At 45.4% G+C, this 19294-nt stretch overlaps 1 protein-coding gene across 7 annotated transcripts in view; it reads right to left on the bottom strand.

Moving 5' to 3' along the window:
* Positions 1-19294, bottom strand: part of hfp (Poly(U)-binding-splicing factor hfp) — a 117685-nt gene that overhangs the window by 37773 nt on the left and 60618 nt on the right. For all 7 annotated transcript variants that reach the window (XM_075881755.1, XM_075881756.1, XM_075881761.1 and 4 more), the window contains 3 exons: positions 18770-18838; positions 18525-18627; positions 8438-8566 (listed from right to left, as the gene is read on the bottom strand). In XM_075881755.1, coding sequence (XP_075737870.1) covers positions 8438-8566; positions 18525-18627; positions 18770-18838 — 301 coding nt within the window. The remainder of the gene's footprint in view (positions 1-8437; positions 8567-18524; positions 18628-18769; positions 18839-19294) is intronic.

Here is a 19294-nt window from a genome sequence, read left to right as displayed (position 1 = left end):
ACCCGGGTTCGACCACCTCAGATCCTCGCTTCGGTTCCGATTCGCTCTTCATCCACAGCACTCAACTCCACAACAGCGAACTGCTTCAATTTCTGCAAAGTGGTGCACACTGAACACGGTCTCGCACAACGATTGAAGTGGCAGCGATCGGGGCCTCAGCGCTCTCAGGCAGTCGCCGGTAATTAAAAGCGTGCACTAGGCCTAAAGCGGCGCTACCCACACACGTTGCTATTGTTGGCAATATACCATACTGGCGTGCTTTTCGGTAGTCACCACATCGCCTTCGTTCTTTGCCAATGGTTACCAGAAAAGGCACCCCCGCAACTACGCAGAAGTCAGAATAATTAATCAGCCGATTCCGTGCTTTTGCAGCAGCACAAGTGTACAAGATGGCAACTACAGTGAAAGCTCGTTAATTCGCACCTCATTAATTCGAACTTTCGGGTTAACTCGAACTGATGGTCATGGTCCGGCCACAATGTATAGGCGTCTATGAGTTAACCAACTCGTTAGTTCATGCGCGCATCGGCTCCTCTATTGATAATTCGAACTGCGCGCCGCTGCGTGGTAGTATTTTTATGCTTCCGCCGCAAGCTTTTACGGCTCTACGATAGATGGCGCAAGGGCTGAGCGCAAATCAATCCAATCCAATCTAGTGCCTGGATACGTGGCCACGTGGCGTCATTGCACGACTGCGACAGGCTACGCGTGGGTGTTCTGTGGGCGACTGCGCGCGCTCTTCGCATCGTGTGGTGGTCGTGTTGGACGCCTCCCCGTGTGCTTTGTGTGCCACACATTCAGTCGCTAGGCCTCGTGTGCGTCAACGCTACGAAGTTGTTCAGTGCCGTGGGTTTTGTGACGGTGTTGCCTTCGACTGCTGGACCTAGCATACCGCACTTAGTGTACATGACTTCTCGCGGAAGAGGACAGAGCGCCAAAACGCTCAAGGAAAAGGTAGAAATCCTTTGTGAAGTGGACTGTGGGAAAACAAGCAAGCTTGAAATCGCAAGGAAGCATGGAATCCCAAAAAGCACTCTTTCAACATATATCAAGAATAAGAGAGCGATTGAGGAGGCCTACGCAACTGATGCGTTCACCGGCAGTCGCAAGAGGCTTCGCTCAGCGAAGCACCCCGAATTGGAGCGCGCAGTGCTCACGTGGATCAAGGAAACGAGGAGCCAAAACATCCCACTGAGCGGCCCTATCGTTATGGCGAAAGCAGCAAACTTCGCGCTTCGCCTCAACATAGATGATTTTAAAGCTTCGGAGGGCTGGCTTCATCGTTTCCGAGAGAGACACGAGATTGTGTTCCGCACTGTGTCTGGTGAAGGCAAAGAAGTCAACAGCGAGACATGCGCAAAGTGGCAAAGCGGTGCTTTGCAAGAACTGCTTCAAGAGTACTCGCCCCGCGATATATTTAATGCCGATGAAACGGCATTATTTTATAAGCTGCTGCCAAGTAAAACGTTGACGTACAAAGGCGACACCTGTGCTGGCGGGAAGAGAAGCAAAGAGCGCGTTACTGTCTTGGTCGCAGCAAACATGGATGGTACAGAAAAACTACCGCTGCTGATCATAGGGAAGGCCCTGAAGCCTCGTTGCTTCAAGAACATCCGCACACTACCGGCAGAGTATACAGCCAACAGCAAGGCATGGATGACGCGGGAAATATTCAAACAGTGGCTGATAAAGCTTGACCGCAAGTTTGAATTAGCTCACAGAAGCGTGCTCTTGGTAGTCGATAACTGCTCAGCGCACGTGGTTGATGTGGACTTGAAGGCGATCAAGCTCTCGTTTCTGCCGCCGAACACAACGGCAGCCTTGCAACCAATGGACCAAGGGGTCATTAAGAACTTGAAATGCTTTTACAGGCGCCACATGTTGGAGCGTTTGGTGTTGTGCGCCGCCGGTACAAAAGGCTACGACGTGACGCTGCTCTCGGCCATGCATATGTTGGTGCGGGCCTGGGATCAGGTCACGGCAACAACTGTTGCCAATTGCTTCCGCCACAGTGGCTTTTGTGTGGCCATTGAGGGCACAGCGGGCGAGCTCGATGAGCGTGAGGCCGACGTCATTCCTGCCGGACTGCGGGATGCGCTGGGGGACGTGAACTTCGGCGACTACGTCGATGCAGATCGCAGTGCAGTGGTCTGTGGCACTATCACCGACGACGATATCATCGCCCAGGTGACTGGCGAGGAAGCACTCGTCGTCGACGTGGGTGAGGACGAGGAGGATGAGGCGCCGACGCGTCCGACAGCTTCGGAGGTAATGGAGGCTATGCGTGTCGCGCGCCTCTTCTTCAGCTTCGAGGAAGATGAAGAGGATGCCTTCCGCCACGTTCGCGCATTGGAAAACAAAGCGATGGCAATCACTTTCAAAGAAAGGAAGCAGAAAGTTATCACAGATTACTTTCGCAAATAAATATTTTGTCTCATCTTCAAACAAACCGATCTCAATTCTTGCTGTTTTTTCAGTGAATTTCGTTAGTTCGAATTCGGTTTAATTCGAACTCATTGGGCATCCCCGCGAAGTTCGAATTAACGAGCTTTTACTGTACCACGTAATATCTGCTCATGATGCGTGCTGTGAATATTACTTTCGGTTCCAAAGCCACCTTGTGATGCAGCAATGGCGCAATTTAGAAAAAAAAGGCCCTTTTGGAGCAGTATGGTGCGGTCATTTCCAGTTGGCGCAATTCGAGCAGGTTTTACACCACTGTCATATGCTGTTGACTACAAACTGGCGCAGGCTTGTCGCTACACTTGTCAGCGGTAGAAATGCCGCCCAGTGCTCTGATTGTCTTCCTTGATATGGGCACCTAAAGAACTAATAAAAGCAACTGTACGCATGCTATGCCAGCAGCTCATGTTTCCTGCTAATTGATTATACGAGATCTGTTAGAAAAGTATGCAACCTTTGGTGGAAAAAAGAAAACTGGCATATTGGAGCGTTGAAAACTTAATCCTCCTCAAAGTAGTTCCCTTTGGACTCCACACACATCTCCCAGCTGTGCTGCAATTGTTGAAAGCATTCTGACAAAGCCTCTTTCGGAATGCGAGTTTAGCTCAGCTGTCGTTGCAGCCATAAAGGCCTCCTTTTTCTGAAATCGCTCTCCTTTCAATGTTCTCTTGAGTTTAGAAACAACCAGAAGTTACAGGGGGCCATATCAGGAGAGTGAGCAGCCTGTTGAACTACAGGAGTCAGACTTTTTGCCAAAAAAGTCAGAACCAAGTGTGATAAATGTGCAGCAGCATTGTCGTGATAGATGTGCAGTTTTCTGTTGACCACAACTCAGGTCTCTTGCGCCGCACAACATAACGTAGGCAACATAAGACATCCCTGTAGTACTCTGTGCTGATTGTTTGACCCTGTGGTGCGTACTCGTGGTGCACCACACCGTAGGAGCCAAAGAAAGCACTCAGCATCGCTTTGACATTGCTGAGCATTTGGCGGGCCTTCTTTGGTCTTGGTGATGTGGAATGCTTTCACTGTGACGACTGGGATTTGGTTTCCTAGTCATACCTGTACACCCAAGACACGTCATCAGCGATACAGTCGAACCCCGCTACAATGAAACTCACAGGGAGTGGAAAATATTTCGTTGAAGCGAGACTTTCGTTGTAGTGAAATCGAAAAAAAAATATAGCTGATCTGAGCTAGCTAAACAAAGGAACGTTTGTTCTTAAAATTGAAAAAGTGTCCGCTGCTTTCTATTCTTTCCCAGCAGCATCACGGCGCGATTAACAGTCATGCATAGCGAGGCCATGGAGAAAACCGCTGAAATAACGTCTAGAACTGGATTCATAAACGTACCTAACAGTTGCATTAACACGTTAACACCAGCAGCCGTCCGCCATCAAAGTGTATCCGACAGTGCCGAGATGAAGGCATCGTTTCATGGAACGTTGACTTTTGCCTCATTCTATGCCATTCTCATGATCCAAATCTCACAGCTGGATGATTTGGTTGATAATGCGAACAAACAGCTGCTCTGATTAAGGTACCACACCGCTATCGAGCAATGACGACACCCATGCTTGCTCAACAGCAGCGGTTTCCGGTGGGGCCAACGCGTGTTTTAGACTTTGTTGACGTACTTTCAGGTTCTGAAAATACATCAAAGCATTAAAGATTGGATTAACTGTACAGCAATAAATATCTGAGCCTGGAATTGCATCGTGAAATTTTGTTGAAGCGGGACGGCAGAAGAAAAAGCATACCTGCCAAGTTCAAAGATTCTGAATCCGGGAGATTTCCGCTAGGGGGGGGGTAGGGGGGGGTGCATTGAATTATTTGCTTCTATTTTTTTTTTGACTCAGAAAAAAAACTTGGACAAACAAACAAAACATTGCGAAAAACAAGAGGGGTTGGGAGTGAGGGGGGGGGGGGGGGTGTCAATCTCAAGCGCCAATATCAGCGTTGGGGTCTTATAGTGATTTCGAGTGGCCAAACACACGAGGGTAGGGTTTCCCACTAAGGTGAAAGTTTGAAATGATCAACAGAACTAAGAGAATCTATTTCCGTCAAAACAACTCACGCATGTCTTCCTGGGACACACGTGAACGGCACAGCTGGCTGCCACAAAAGCGCGGGTCAAAGCTTTGCTCACTACTAGATCTTTTTGACTTGTAACGCTAAGACGCGTCTGGCCCCTTTTTATTACAATAGGAATTATACGCACAGTGTAGGCTGGTTTTTCACCGTCCCCGCCGTCATTCGCCACATATGTATACGCATCTATAAGTGTGAACACTCAAGAAAGAAAAAAAGCCGCCCGCGCTTGGCGTCCAGCTCGTCGCCATGCGCCGATGCGCACTTATCGCATACTTTGCCTCGTGGATGGGGGGGGGGGGGGGGGGTGCGCGCACGCGCACTCATTTTTTGATGGGGAGAATCGTGCGCCTTCGGCTTTCCCTGGAACATGTGCGTTAGTTGTCGGGCCCACAAAGGTCACTTCTGTCTCTTCACAGGCTCTGTTTGCAAAAAGAGTGCGCTGTTCATACACAAAGTTTTTTGTTCATACACAAAGTTTTTGGCACTGAAGAGAAAGCTATGGAAGTGGAGCTCCTGCACATGTAGCACTACGCGAAGTAGCCCGTTTTGGCACGCGTCTTGTAACGCTGTGGAAAGTGATGGAGGCGAACCATCAGTGTTTCATGTAGACCCAGACGCTGCTTAGCGTTTGAGGTGCATGTAAAAAGGCCGGACATTTTCACATGTCCAGAAACGCAGTCACAAGAAATAAGTTAAAAAAAATACGAATATCTTACAGGTGTGAGCTGCGTGCTGTCTCAAATAGCTCTACATAGAAAAGAAAGAAAGAACATATACATTTCACACTGAAAATATGTGTGCTACTTTGGGATGCATGTGATTTGACTCCGTAGCTTCCCCTTCAGTGCCAAGAAAAGTTGTCCCGAGTATAGTTTATACTCGGTGATTACATACCGTGGATCGTTTTTTTATAAACAGTGCGTTAAGTGTCGAGTGGTACGCGTTAGTTCGCTGTCGTCCTGTGTGTATGTTTTTCGTGCGTCGTTTGTGCATGGGCAGCACGCTGTACATTTCGATCCGCTTGCCGTTCTCAGCATGACACTCCAAGCTGTTGCTGTCGCATTCATTGCTGCGCCCATGCAGCGGAACTGTGACTTTTTTTTTACGCATTTACAGCCTTTAATCTACCGCTGCGTGCCCTCGGAGCTCGTAGATCGCTATCGCGTCGCCGCCACCGCTGTTTTGTGCGCTGCGGTTGCGGCAAACGGTAGTTAAGTTCCTTTTACAATCCCCGTGCACTTGGCTGCGCACACGCTTTCACAACTAAGTTGTTTTATGCTGTCCACGATTGCATATGCCGCAGTTTTTTCCGCAGAGTTTGCGGCAAGCAGCGCTGCTTTGACTGACTGAGCGCACACTTTCGGGGTTCTGTCAGTTATGTTGTCGCCATTCATGATCGTGTCAAAAGCGACCACGGTTTTGTCCACCGCGGTTGTGGCAACAACAATCTCACACACTGTAGAAGACAGTGCGTGCGCTGGTGCACATTGTAGAAAGTGTGTGCGACCGGCGCACGCATTGTCTACAACGTGCGCCGGTCGCACGCGTACTTCCAAATCTTCGAGTACGCTGCTCTCGGCCTTCGTTCGACGGTTTCCGTACTAAAGTTCATATCACCCGCCGAGATTAAGAAATGTGTTTGGTACATTCGAATTTAGGCCCTATGGACATAGTGAAATTTGGCCGGGGAGTTTTACAAATTTGTATCAGCCACGATTTCACATCACTGAGCTTCTACTGTACATTTAGATGAAACGCCTCTTACATAATAAAATGGGGTAGGTTCGAAAAGCCTAAAGCGGACTGAGCTGCTTTTTTGTCAATGTGGCAAGTGGCAAGATCACGCACAGAAATTTCGATTTCCGGGAGATTTTCATGACAACCAAACAAACGGAAGAAACGGTCGAAATCCGGGAGTCTCCCGGCCAATACGGGAGGACTTGGCAGGTATGAAAAAGTGTTCGTTGTGGAGACAATATTTATGCATTGACTCCTATGAACTGCTGACAGGGAACCGTGAATAGTTCATTGTAGCGGAAATTTCATCGAAGCGGCATTCGTTGTAGCAGGGTTCGACTGTAATGGTGCTCATGAAGCTAGAGTCACTGCTTGTGAAATCCAGCATGTCCTACGAGACTTCAACACGAAGTTGCTTTTGCTCCACTGTGAGCAGTTCCGGCACGAATTTCACCGCAATTCTCTTCATGGCCAAATCTACGGTCATAATGCAATGTGCAGAGAAAGTGCTGATGCCCACTTCGAATGCTCCCATGAAAGTCCCGCATCACCACAGCGTTCACTTCAGCATTGACCTAGTCATTTCGGCATGTAGATGCCCAACTGGAGCCTGGCTCACTCTCTACCGATGTGCGGCCGTCTTTAAACCAGTTGTACCTCTGCTTAATCTGTGTGCGGCTCATTCGTCACCGAAAGCTATCTTGATCTTCCGAATGGTTTCCACTAGGCTGTCACCCAGTTTCTGGCAAAATTTGATGCAGTAGCGCTGCTCGAGTTACTACGTCACTTTAGGCCACTACGTCAGTTACTACGTTACTACGTCCATGAGTTCTATGGGAGAGGCCGTGTGAAGCGCATGCTCGCGCGTGTTGCCGATCCCATCAGGCAGAAGAGCAGGCGGGTCCACGTGCTCCGGAGAAAAGGGGAGGCAGGCAGATGCGCACCATTGCGAGTATTGGCAGGCAGCTCCCGTAGAGCGCGAGTTTTGAATTACCGCATGCGTGTTGGTACGTAAACCGCCGTGTTCTTGAAGACATTGACTTGACAGATATTAAATGGCCAGTAAATGCCTGTCGTGGATTAAAACGGTTCGTTATATCCATTGCGAGAAAATTTTAACTTTGTTAAAATGAGAATTGAAATAGATGGGCCTCTATGAGAATTTCGAGAGAAATTATGATTGCTTCATTATATCCATTAGTTTGTTATATCCCACTTCGTTAAAACAAGGTTCTACTGTAATACCTAGAGAAAGAAATCTGGCACTACTGTCTATGTGGGCTCCAACACTTGTACAGTTGAACTCCTTTATAAAAGACACTGATATATGAGACACCAGTGTGTTAACGGTAAAATACCAGTTGATAAGAAAATGCATTCATGGTACCCTGCTTACAAGTGTAATCTCATATAAAAGACAAGAATTGCTGCCTAGAGCATGCCTTTTATAAAGGGGTTCGACTGTACCACCACAAGAATGATGGGAAGTACAGGCTTTGGATCTGTTTTGGATAGCTTTCATTTTGGGGATTTGCATCGCTTGTTTTCGTAGAGTAAAACAAAGCGATATGTGGTTATTTCCTATTGAACTTGCTTCCTTCTTTTGTACGTATTATTACAAAAAGTTTGCACGACCAAAGTTGCAGCAAACCAAGAGACCAAGTGGTCTTTAGTCTCTTTAAACAACAAAGACACTGCTCGAGTACTGAAACTGAAAATGCAGAAAAATATCCATTAAGAAAGTTTGCTAGCTATCCATATTGAAGCCTGTACTTCCCATCATTACCATGGTGGTACAACAATCACAGCAACAGTTTCATCTCTAGGTAACTATATGAAACTCTATGCTTGCATTCTACCGATAGTCTCATCCTCCTACTATTCAAAGTTGCTTCCACTTCCTTTGAACCAAAAAATATAACATTTGCACATGCTTTGTTTCAATCAGAAACAAAAAAAATATTGCCCATCTTAGTTAGGGCCCGACAAATATGCCAATTTTTCTTCATTATATATAGTATACACTCTCCGAATTCCCTTTGAAGTTATGCAAACCAAATCACTATTCGCTTTGAACCTAACATTTTATTTGCACAAGCTTACTTTCCTCGCATGCATAAACAGGTAATACTGCCTGGCTTACCAGGGCGTTGTTTGCCACTGCATCCATTGCCTGAATCTTGGCAGTGGCCGCTGCTGCTGCCACAGCTGCTGCAGTCGGCATGCAGCTCTGGGCACTTGGTGGAGTCAAAGCATTAGGTGGGGTGATAGCCTGAAACAAGAAGCGTATATTAATCATATAGGACACAGTTGATATTGGCTTTATCGGGTGTTAGTGCTTGGAAAGCTTGGGGTTGCATCACTGAACCTGTACACTCTTTATAGGATGCCTCCTTGTCTGGCAGTTAGTTGCCCTACCTTCACACTACTTAGCCACATGTATGTCTTATATTTGCATTTTCTACTGACTGTTCATTGGTGTGCAAATATACATAATTTCAAGTATTTTTCTGATAGTGTTTGCTATTTGACTCATTTCACACTGGAATTTCACTATTTTAAGTACTCAAACTTCAGGAAAATAACTATAGCAATTTCATTCACTAAAAATTTTAACACAGTGCTTCTAAATGATATTTTAGAGATATGACATGCTCCTATGTTGACGATCACAAAAAAAGACAAGGAAAATGCACTCTCACGGAAAGTGAAATTTATTCTCTTGGCAGTATTTTTTTTTTTTTCCAGTGAACCAGTTTTGCTGGCTTTCAGATCACCTCCTGGTCCGTTCAAGGTGATGATGTATAGAATTTACAGGCATAAATATGACACAGTCATCTGCGAATAATTTCAAGTGCATCGACGTGTTGAGTGCCATTGATGTAGATAATAAAGGGAAGTGGGCCTCGGACATACCCCTGCGGAACTCCCGAGTGCACATCGTAAAATCGTAAACTAGATCCATAAATGTATATATACTGTTTTTGATTTAAAAGGTATGATTAGCCCAGTGAATAGTGCGCAAGAGTAATCCAATAGCTCTCATTTTAATAAAAACTTTCAATGCACCACTCTGTCAAACACCTCTAAAATGTCTAAAAGTACTAAATCGATCTGACCACCTTTGTCATAAACCTTAGTAAATTCATGAAATGTTATGATTAATTGAGTTAATGAAGAGCATCCATGCCCAGTAGTGGGAATTCCTTTGAGCATTTCAAACACACACACGCATGGACACACGGACACACTTAAAGCTCATTACAGTAAAACCTCGGTGATATGTACATACATGCCAAGAACCTGCCGGAAACACGGCTCAGTGCACACTAGTATGCATCAACCTACAGGAGTGGAAGCTTGGGCTAGTTGCTGTATAGTGATAAGAAAAGAGGAACGGTAGGATGTTCCTTTTTCCTATGCATGCGCGCTGAAATAACTTGCCCGTATGCATTAACCACTAAGTACGTAAGTGTGTCACAGGGTTCTCCAGGGTACGCCTATTACCAAGCACCAATTTGCATTTCTTTATGTGCGCTATGACCGCCAAAGAAGGAATGAGTATAATGCCACAGAAAATATTGCCTTAAGTGCCCAAAACAAAGCCATTTCTTTCTTTTCGCCAATGTTCAGAAATGACCGGCATTCTCGTACGGCCGTCCGATGGCATGTGGTGGCGACAGCAAAAAGCATTTCGAAACTACTACGGAGTCCGGGATACGCAGACAACGCAGCGACTGGGATGACGACGAAACAGACATAATCGGCTGCCTGCGATAAATGTGCACCACAATCTGCTACTTAACGAAACTGACACAACTTTTTTTGAGATGCGGTACGGTCACAGGGAGCCGATCGCGTACTGGCTCATTGTGTGCAGCCCTTTGCCTACTTGGCGTACACATCGTGCCAAGCCACTTACTTCCACTCCACTTCAGACCGTGCACAGGTGCAGCAAGAAGCCTGTTGCGTTAGCGTGACAATGCGAGCTTTCTGCAAGCGATGCTTTAGAGGCCCTGGCAGCGGACAGAGGTGCACTTAGGCTGTTGCCTCATGAGAGCGTGTACGCTCCATGAGGTGACAGCCCAACAACGCCCAACTCCGCAACAGTGACCTGCTTTCGTTTCTGCAAAGCAGCGCATGCTGAACACGGTCTCGCAGAACGATTGAGGCATGGCAATCAGCGCCTCTGCATTCTCAGGTAGTCGCCCACTATTAAAAGCATGCAGTAGGCTTAAAGCAGCGCTACACCACACATGTAAGATTTCTGTAGACAATAAGTCATATTGGCTCACTTTTCTGTAGTTGCCACATTGTCTTTGTTCTTTGCCAATAGTTACCAGAAAAAGAACCGCCGCTATAGCACGGAGGTCAGAATAATTCATCGGCCGATTACGCGCCTTTTCAGCCACGCAATTGTACAAGATGAGGACCATCATGTAACACTCGCTCATGATGCGCATTGTCAAGATTACTTTCACTTCCAAAACTGAATGATTGATTGATTGATTTGTGGGGTTTAACGTCCCAAAACCACCAATTGATTATGAGAGACACCGTAGTGGAGGGCTCCGGAAATTTCGACCACCTGGGGTTCTTTAACGTGCGCCCAAATCTGAGCACACGGTCCTACATTTCCTTCACTTCCAAAACCACCTTGTGGCATAGCAATGGCGAAAATTAGACAAAGACGACCCTTTTGGAGCAGTATGGCACAGTAATTTCTAGTTGGTGCATGTTGGCACAATTGGCACAGATTTCCCACCACTGCATGCCTGAAACTGTGTTGTGCCTCAGTTATTACATGGTTTTGCGCTAAAAATCGTCTATGCATTTTGTTAAAGGAGCACTAACATCAAATTTACTCATGTAAAAATTTTTGATTGAATGAGTAGCTATCGACCCCCTAGTAGCGATTCGCTACCTAAAACGCAGGAAACACTCACACAGAATTTACCTCAAAGCAGCTCGCCGCAAAGTGAACGGAGCAAATGCGGCTAATCAACGCAGGCGTCCAGTCTCTCTGTCAGACGGTGCATAAGTCAACCCACTGGCTGGATTATGGTTCGTGGCTCGGAAAATCATTAAACCCCATGCACTTCCCCTTTTTTCCGCGCTTTGACATGCAGGTTCTCACTATGCAGCGGTTCCCCGACATTACGGCACGTATTGTCGCTCTGAATGATCGTACTCACACGCAGTGGAGCAGAACGTAAATCAGTTGATGCTACACGATGAATCGCACGCACGTTTCAACACAGCAAGGAGAGCCACTAGTGAGAGCATGGCTGGGAGCCGGCACCAAACACACTCAGAGATTGTCGACGTCATTGTTACTAGCGTATCGTCACTCAGGACGGTATTTGTGCAAGGTATCACACCGAACATCTGGCACTAGTGTCAATGTTGCAGGGCAGTTTATTTTTCATTTTTTTCTTCTTAGCTTTTCTACACTGTTTGACATCGAAATAAAATAACTTCAACATGACAAACACCATTCAAATTTGGCCAAGAAGACTGAGTGATCGAATGATGGGCACATCTCAATCTTAAAATTTGATGTCAGTGCTCCTTTAATATATGCCCATGCATTTTACATGAACGAGAAGTTAAGGAGACAGGACAGCAGTTATCTACTATCTGCAATAGGGAACCCTTTTTAAAAATAAGATTTACTTCAGCGACACGCCAGTCGTCGGGTAACGGGGCCGTATCAATAGACTTCCAAAAAACGCCAGGGCCTGCACGAAATGTGCAGCACAGTCACAGCGAAAGCTAGAAGAGCGACCTTTCAGAGCCTTTTCAAAACACTCATTGGGTAACTACTACAAGCACACTTGCTTGTTACCCACAAGGGCATTACAGTATAATCTCAATGATACGATTACGGTTGATGCGAATTTCGCGACGATACAAATTTTAAGGTTCTTTTGGACGGACTACATTATATAAAATACACTGCGATTCGGTGTTATACAAATGGTTTCCCCAGCTACCGCGGATGATACAAATGTGCGACTGACCACTGCATGCCAGCGGCAACGCGGCTTGTCAGTGGGAGGAAGTCCCGTTCTTTGTTGACCTTGAAGCGAGTGAATGCGGCAAAACTCCCCGTGAGGTCAACGCGAAAAAATCAGTCCAAGAACAATTTTGCCGCCACGCTATAGAATATCGCCTTTTTGCTACAAGGCTTTGGCTTCACTGGCTGCTCTATCTCTCAAACCACGTGATGTCAACAACCAGCCGCAAACCAACATAGCGGCGAAGGCATCAGTGGTGGGTCATGTTGGCGCTATCGCAAACTACCCGCACAGCACATCAAAGTTCACAGCCTTGACAAGGACGCGGTCATCGAGAGCCTGGTTTGGATTTTGATTGCTGATAACACCGGAAGTAGAAGGGGCAAAAGAAGTTAGTTGGCTTGCCCGAACGTGTCTTGTTTTTGCACTGCCGGCTGAATCCATCACCGCCGCTGTGTCCACTCGTGCCATTTCGGCTGGCGTGTCTTCCGAAATAACGTTAGTAAAGGTGTAAACTGTTTCTTTTCAGTGCCTTTTATGCATAATTATAACTCAGTACGAACTTCAGTACTCAGAAAATGGGCAAAATTGAACGAAGTCTCAAGAGGCAATGGCAGGGATACGATAAGCAGAACGAATGTGAACGTTTCAACATGCGCGGACGTGTTTTTACAGCTGCGCTGGCATTTTCGCTAGAATTCTCCTATGCGAATTCTCCAGGACTAATTTTTTTTTTTGCGTGTCAACTTCGCGGCGCAGTTTTCGGGCTGCTTAAGCGGGAAACTGAGTGAATTTCCAATGAGTTTGGCCGCTGTCACTCGCTCTGACGTCAACTGTGAACGCGCGGCGTCAGCAGCATGCGCGAGAAAACTGCGGCACTTAATTAAAAGACGGTGAAGGCAAGAAAGTTCAAAAGAACATCAGAGACTTTTTTTCAGCAAGGTGTAGGTGCCAATGAAGTTCTTGTTTACCATTTTTATCAGCTTTAGGTTGTTTATGGTTCATACGAATTCATGGTGATACGAATATTTTATGCGCTTCCTTCACATTAGTATCATTGAGATTCTACTGTAATAATAAACTTTTGGGTAATAGGCCGGCATTCGCTATGCTATTTTTCGTCATTCTTCTGAAAAGCGCGGTATCCTTTAAAGACTTGCAAAGAATTTTGTACCAATTGTTCATGCAGTTGCTGACGACGAGGAATTATGGCTGAAGTGGGTACGCACCACAGTTAATAGGAGAACAAGAACAAGCTTTCGTAATGGGATGGAGTATTGGATGACTCACTCGTTACGCTATTCACATTGTGCGATGACTGGTTCTTTCATTGTTTTAAAAAGCTTTATAAGTCGTATTACTGCGATTGCTTTCCCGGCCTGCCAAAGGCAAGTTTGCCAACAAGTCGCAAGCACCAGCGTAGCTCAGTGGTAAAATACTGGGCTGGCACCAAGCGGACCCGAGTTTCGAGATGCACTGTGTCTTTGGCGGTAAGTTTTTTTTTTTCTAATTTCGCGCGATGTAGTTACGGACGCCGGCAGCGGCAATGGCGGACAACTGCGCGTGACCAGAGTTGTGATCTCATAATAGCTTTCGCTGTAAAATTATGGCTAAAATAAGAGTGACTTGTACAGCATATCTTTTGAGAAACGTGCTTGCGATGTTACCCAGTCTAGTCGGCTTCTTAATGTAGTGCACGAGAAGCTCAGTTGCATCTTCCACCTTCAGTAGATATACTAATGGTGGTGTTATTTTTGTTATCGCGGAATTCTTCGGAAAGCGACTGTATCATCGAAGAGCATGGCTTCGTAAAAATGCTTTGAAGAAACATGTTGAATGACTTCGTTATTTCTTTTTTTTATCTGTAAGGGCACTTGTATTCATAAAAATTTCATTTATTTTGAACCAACCACTCCGCCTGTGACAAATGCTACGCGGTGAGGAGTGGTTAGGATGTTAGTTTGAAACAAGTGGCTTCCCGTTTTTTCAAGAAGTATGGGGATTGGTCGATCAATGATTCTGAATTTCGCATGAGTGTGGCAATGCCTTTCTGGGTAAGCATAGGGAAAAAGTGAAGGCAAAGTGGTGGCCACCAACGAACACCAACACGTCAGCAAGGCTTATTACTGACAACTTTACCACAATAAGTATCTTCAACTACATGCTCGGGACCGCATGAGGTAGAGCAGTATTTTAAGCCTCCTGCAGGTTTTTAATAGGTCACAACCTGAATGCCTTGGGCTGCCGATCTGTGCCTCCATTGTGCAGCACAGTGCTCAAGCCCAGACCTTTTTGTAGAAACAAAAGCAGGTCATCATTGTTAAGTTAAGCGTTGCGGGTCGTGGGCGCTGTGAAATCTTGCTACAGCGACGCTGTCATGCTGAGCGCACTTGTACAGTATTGCAAGCACAGCACTGTCGTAACCACACTGCACTGTTTCATTAGAGGACAATGCAAATCCACATTGGTTGTAGGAAGCTTGTTCCTAATATGTTAATCTAACAAGATATTGATACACAACAGCCGGCACAGCCTTGCTGCAAGAAAGAGAAACACGACGTTGGTTGCTGATGAACTGTCTCCATCTTGTTCGCCTACTAGAAGTTCAAGCTACTGAACTCCCACCCACTACCCCATCATCAACCAGCGCCCCTTCAGAATCGGATATGCTTCACCACACAATATTGTGCATTGTGGCAAAGCTGACTTCTAAAATGCCCTATGGCACGGGAGCAGTGTTAATGCATTTTCCGACATGCAATTTGAATAAAAAGTTTAGACTCATGTATGAGTTTCAACGTCCAAAACTTTAGGTGTCATATACTGGCTCTATTAGGCTTGTGACAGTCCCATGAAAGCGTTTGAATTTTCAAGAATGTGTGCGAGCACTTGCAACAAATTCAGACGAGACAAATAAAACATTGAGCAAGATGGAAAACTGGGCTAGTTGGTGAGCATTCATCGTGGTTAACAGCGCGAAACACCCGGACAGGAGCGATAGAAGGACACGGTACAGCGCTGACTTTCAACTGAAATTTTTATTGAAAACACGAGAAAATATATATAGACAGAACAGAAGACCTCGTGACCAAACCAGCCCCCTCAATCGATAAAATTATACACGGCGACAAGGCTTTGTCATGTGCACGCAATCTTGCCACAAAAATAACACATACTTCAAACTATAAGATTCCAATGTCGCCAAGAAAACCGGGCATGAGCAGACGAATGAACTTTAGCCACTATCTAACAAAGATAATTCATTACCAAGTAAGGCGATAGACGGCTGGCTAACGCATTGAGACCCTTTCTTATTTATAAAGAATGCCTCCATAATTTCTCTTGAAAGCTTGTCTGGGTGCTTGAAGAGTACTTTTGTTTTTTCAAAAAGTGGGTGGCATCCACATTCGCGGCAATGCAAAGACAAATGTGAATGCGCAAATCCTTTCAAGGAACTGTGGTGTTCCCTTAGCCGTATATTGACACAACGCCCGGTCTGACCAATGTACTCTCGCCCGCATGAAAATGGGGTTGAGTACACGACATTCTGCATGCACGGGAGAAACTTCATAGTATGTTTGATACTACACTGCTGATAAATTCCAGTCTTCCTGCCTTCTATGCGAGTGTTTACTGCCTGGCAAAGTCCCTTAAGCTTCGTTCTGCTTGAAAACCCAACGTTTAATCTGAACTTAGATGCTACTTTCTTTAATCTGTGCGAAAAGGAATGAACATATGGAATGTAGACAGAACGGCTAAAACGGCTAAAATCTTTTTCTTTCACTCGGGAGGACTGCCCCTTGACCTCACGCAGCAGCTTATCGCAAGTCGTAGAAATGATAGAGTGAGGAAAGCCTGCATCACGCAGCCTCGCCACCTGATAGTTAACGCTGTCAAGCATACGATGGGGACAACTCTTATTGAGGGCGGACCTTATAGCGGAAGTGGCTATACCTCGTTTAATCAATTTCGAGTGCAGTCCTTTTAATCAATTTCGAGTGCGGGAGGGGCAGTCCTCCCGAGTGAAAGAAAAAGATTTTAGCCGTTCTGTCTACATTCCATATGTTCATTCCTTTTCGCACAGATTAAAGAAAGTAGCATCTAAGTTCAGATTAAACGTTGGGTTTTCAAGCAGAACGAAGCTTAAGGGACTTTGCCAGGCAGTAAACACTCGCATAGAAGGCAGGAAGACTGGAATTTATCAGCAGTGTAGTATCAAACATACTATGAAGTTTCTCCCGTGCATGCAGAATGTCGTGTACTCAACCCCATTTTCATGCGGGCGAGAGTACATTGGTCAGACCGGGCGTTGTGTCAATATACGGCTAAGGGAACACCACAGTTCCTTGAAAGGATTTGCGCATTCACATTTGTCTTTGCATTGCCGCGAATGTGGATGCCACCCACTTTTTGAAAAAACAAAAGTACTCTTCAAGCACCCAGACAAGCTTTCAAGAGAAATTATGGAGGCATTCTTTATAAATAAGAAAGGGTCTCAATGCGTTAGCCAGCCGTCTATCGCCTTACTTGGTAATGAATTATCTTTGTTAGATAGTGGCTAAAGTTCATTCGTCTGCTCATGCCCGGTTTTCTTGGCGACATTGGAATCTTATAGTTTGAAGTATGTGTTATTTTTGTGGCAAGATTGCGTGCACATGACAAAGCCTTGTCGCCGTGTATAATTTTATCGATTGAGGGGGCTGGTTTGGTCACGAGGTCTTCTGTTCTGTCTATATATATTTTCTCGTGTTTTCAATAAAAATTTCAGTTGAAAGTCAGCGCTGTACCGTGTCCTTCTATCGCTCCTGTCCGGGTGTTTCGCGCTGTTAACCACGACAAATAAAACAATCCGGCCATTTCCTTTGTGATGACATTGCCTATGTGATAACAACGCCAAATGTAAGAGGCATGCTGATGATGGCCCCTCAAGTGGGGACGAAAGACCGCGCCTGTCTACGGTTGGGTGAAGTAGCGTGGGGGGAGGCTGTGTCATTAGAGCAGCAACTTGAACTTTGACCATAAAGAATGGTTGCTGGCGCTGATGCTATTGCAATCTCAGGAGACATCAGCAAACAGCCCACTTACTTCATGTTGAGATTGAAGGTTACAAAAACTGCTTTTATCCATGGAGCTGCCGTATTCCCATACACCCCCAGTGTTCTGAAGTTACTTGAGATCGAATTCAAAAGAGTTAAGATAGCCTTTTCATTCGTAACACATTCAAATTTTTTACTATAGCATTCATTGCTTCGTACTTAAGGCAAGACGGTTTGTTCCGCGTCGTCAACGTCACGGAGGGCGCATCAGGTGATAATGATGATGAATGATGATAGGAGCTCGCTTGGCCTTGCCACGTCGCGGACGATGGTACATGAAGGCACTAAACACCGCATGAGAGCAGTTTAAGCGCAATAATGTGTTTTGAAGCAGGATGGCACAGGGTGGCGCAATCGGCGCAGCACTTCCACCCCTGCACATGTTTACTTGAAAAGTTCAAAAAAATATCAGAGGTGGTTCAGGGTCCCTTTACGCCTTCTGTTGCCATTTACAGGCCAGGTCAAATAAAACATTCGAATCAGAAGCAGCCAACTAATAATGTTACATATAAGAGCCAAGACCAACATTTACTTTTAAATGCTGGCCAAAGCACCGTACCAGTAGAGTGCACACAGCAAGTATTCCTGAATTATGAAAATCTCCTGCCGTTTTGTTCCTAAAGCGAAAAATGTACAATCATTGCATATTCCCGCTTCAACATATGAGGCTTAAACTTGGATACTAACAAAGGAACATCTAGAAAAAGTTGTGGCCTGCATAATGTGCGATGCAATAGAAAATGACAGGCATAAGATTAGAAGACAGCTGAATGAGTCGCATAACAACCAAGGGTATCCTTGTTGACATTAAGTGAAAGCAAGTTTGTGCTGCCTTATTATTGAATGGAATGGTAAAATAGCCCACTGCTACAGAAAAGTACTCCACTGTAATGACCCGCAAGATTTTGCTTTGTTTTATCTATGTGGGAAGGTTCAAGCCAAGGGGGCCGAGGAGGCAAGCTGAAGAAGTAACCCCAGTTTATTTCAAACACGCCCCTTTTACGTTACATACAACAGGGTGCACAATAGCTAGAGTTATACACGCACTTGGCACACACGTGCCCTCTACAAGCATTGTTCAAACAAGCATTGTACCAGCAACGAACTCACTTACCCTGCCAACACGGAGGTATTGCCCACCTAGGTCAAACAAGTTCATTGAGGCAATGGCTTCATTTGCACCCACATTGGTTTCATACTCAATAAAGCCATACTCTCTGAAAACAGTTTAAAAAAAGGCAGATTATGCAGATAAAAAAATCATGTAATATTTGTACCTTTCAAATTAAACACAAAACGACAGCACCAAAAGTACTACAAAGGATTGCCCAGTAAAAGCATTGGAGATTGTGCACTTACTTGTGCTTCCCAGGAGTTGATGATGGAATCAGTTTGCAGCTCCGGATTTTGCCAAATGCTTCGAAGACACTGCAGCAAAAAGAACATGACCAGCAAAATAACTTCAGGATATGTCAATTTAAAAGTATCAAGATAATGTGCTTCGTGATGCTTTTCGATATGAAGCCATGACGATACTTTTTTGCCATTACAATGTGCATATGTAAAAAAAAAAGGAACGTGGGGGCAAATTTCTTCACACATGTTAAGTTTATTAGGCAATAACTGAGCCTGTTTTAAAATTTTTCAGAGCAGTGCAATGGGTGTGCACTTTTTTAGAATATTTTAGCTCATGCAGAGATGCAGATACCAAAGATCTGTGGAAAATTTCACAATTGCAAAAGCCTTCCTATTGCTATGAGTCGAAGCGAAATGGTCAACCTTGACAATGGCAGTGATTTACCCTTTTTGCATTCGTCTAGTGTTTCTTTTTTCCTTTTTCACCTAAACACTTGTTTCTCCTGAAACTTACGACCTGCCCTTGTC

This window comes from Rhipicephalus microplus, chromosome X, assembly GCF_043290135.1.
Source record: "Rhipicephalus microplus isolate Deutch F79 chromosome X, USDA_Rmic, whole genome shotgun sequence".
In the NCBI taxonomy this organism is placed as follows: Eukaryota; Metazoa; Arthropoda; class Arachnida; order Ixodida; family Ixodidae; genus Rhipicephalus; species Rhipicephalus microplus.
Note: the sequence above shows the minus strand (reverse complement) of the source record. Positions and strands in the feature narration are given on the sequence as shown.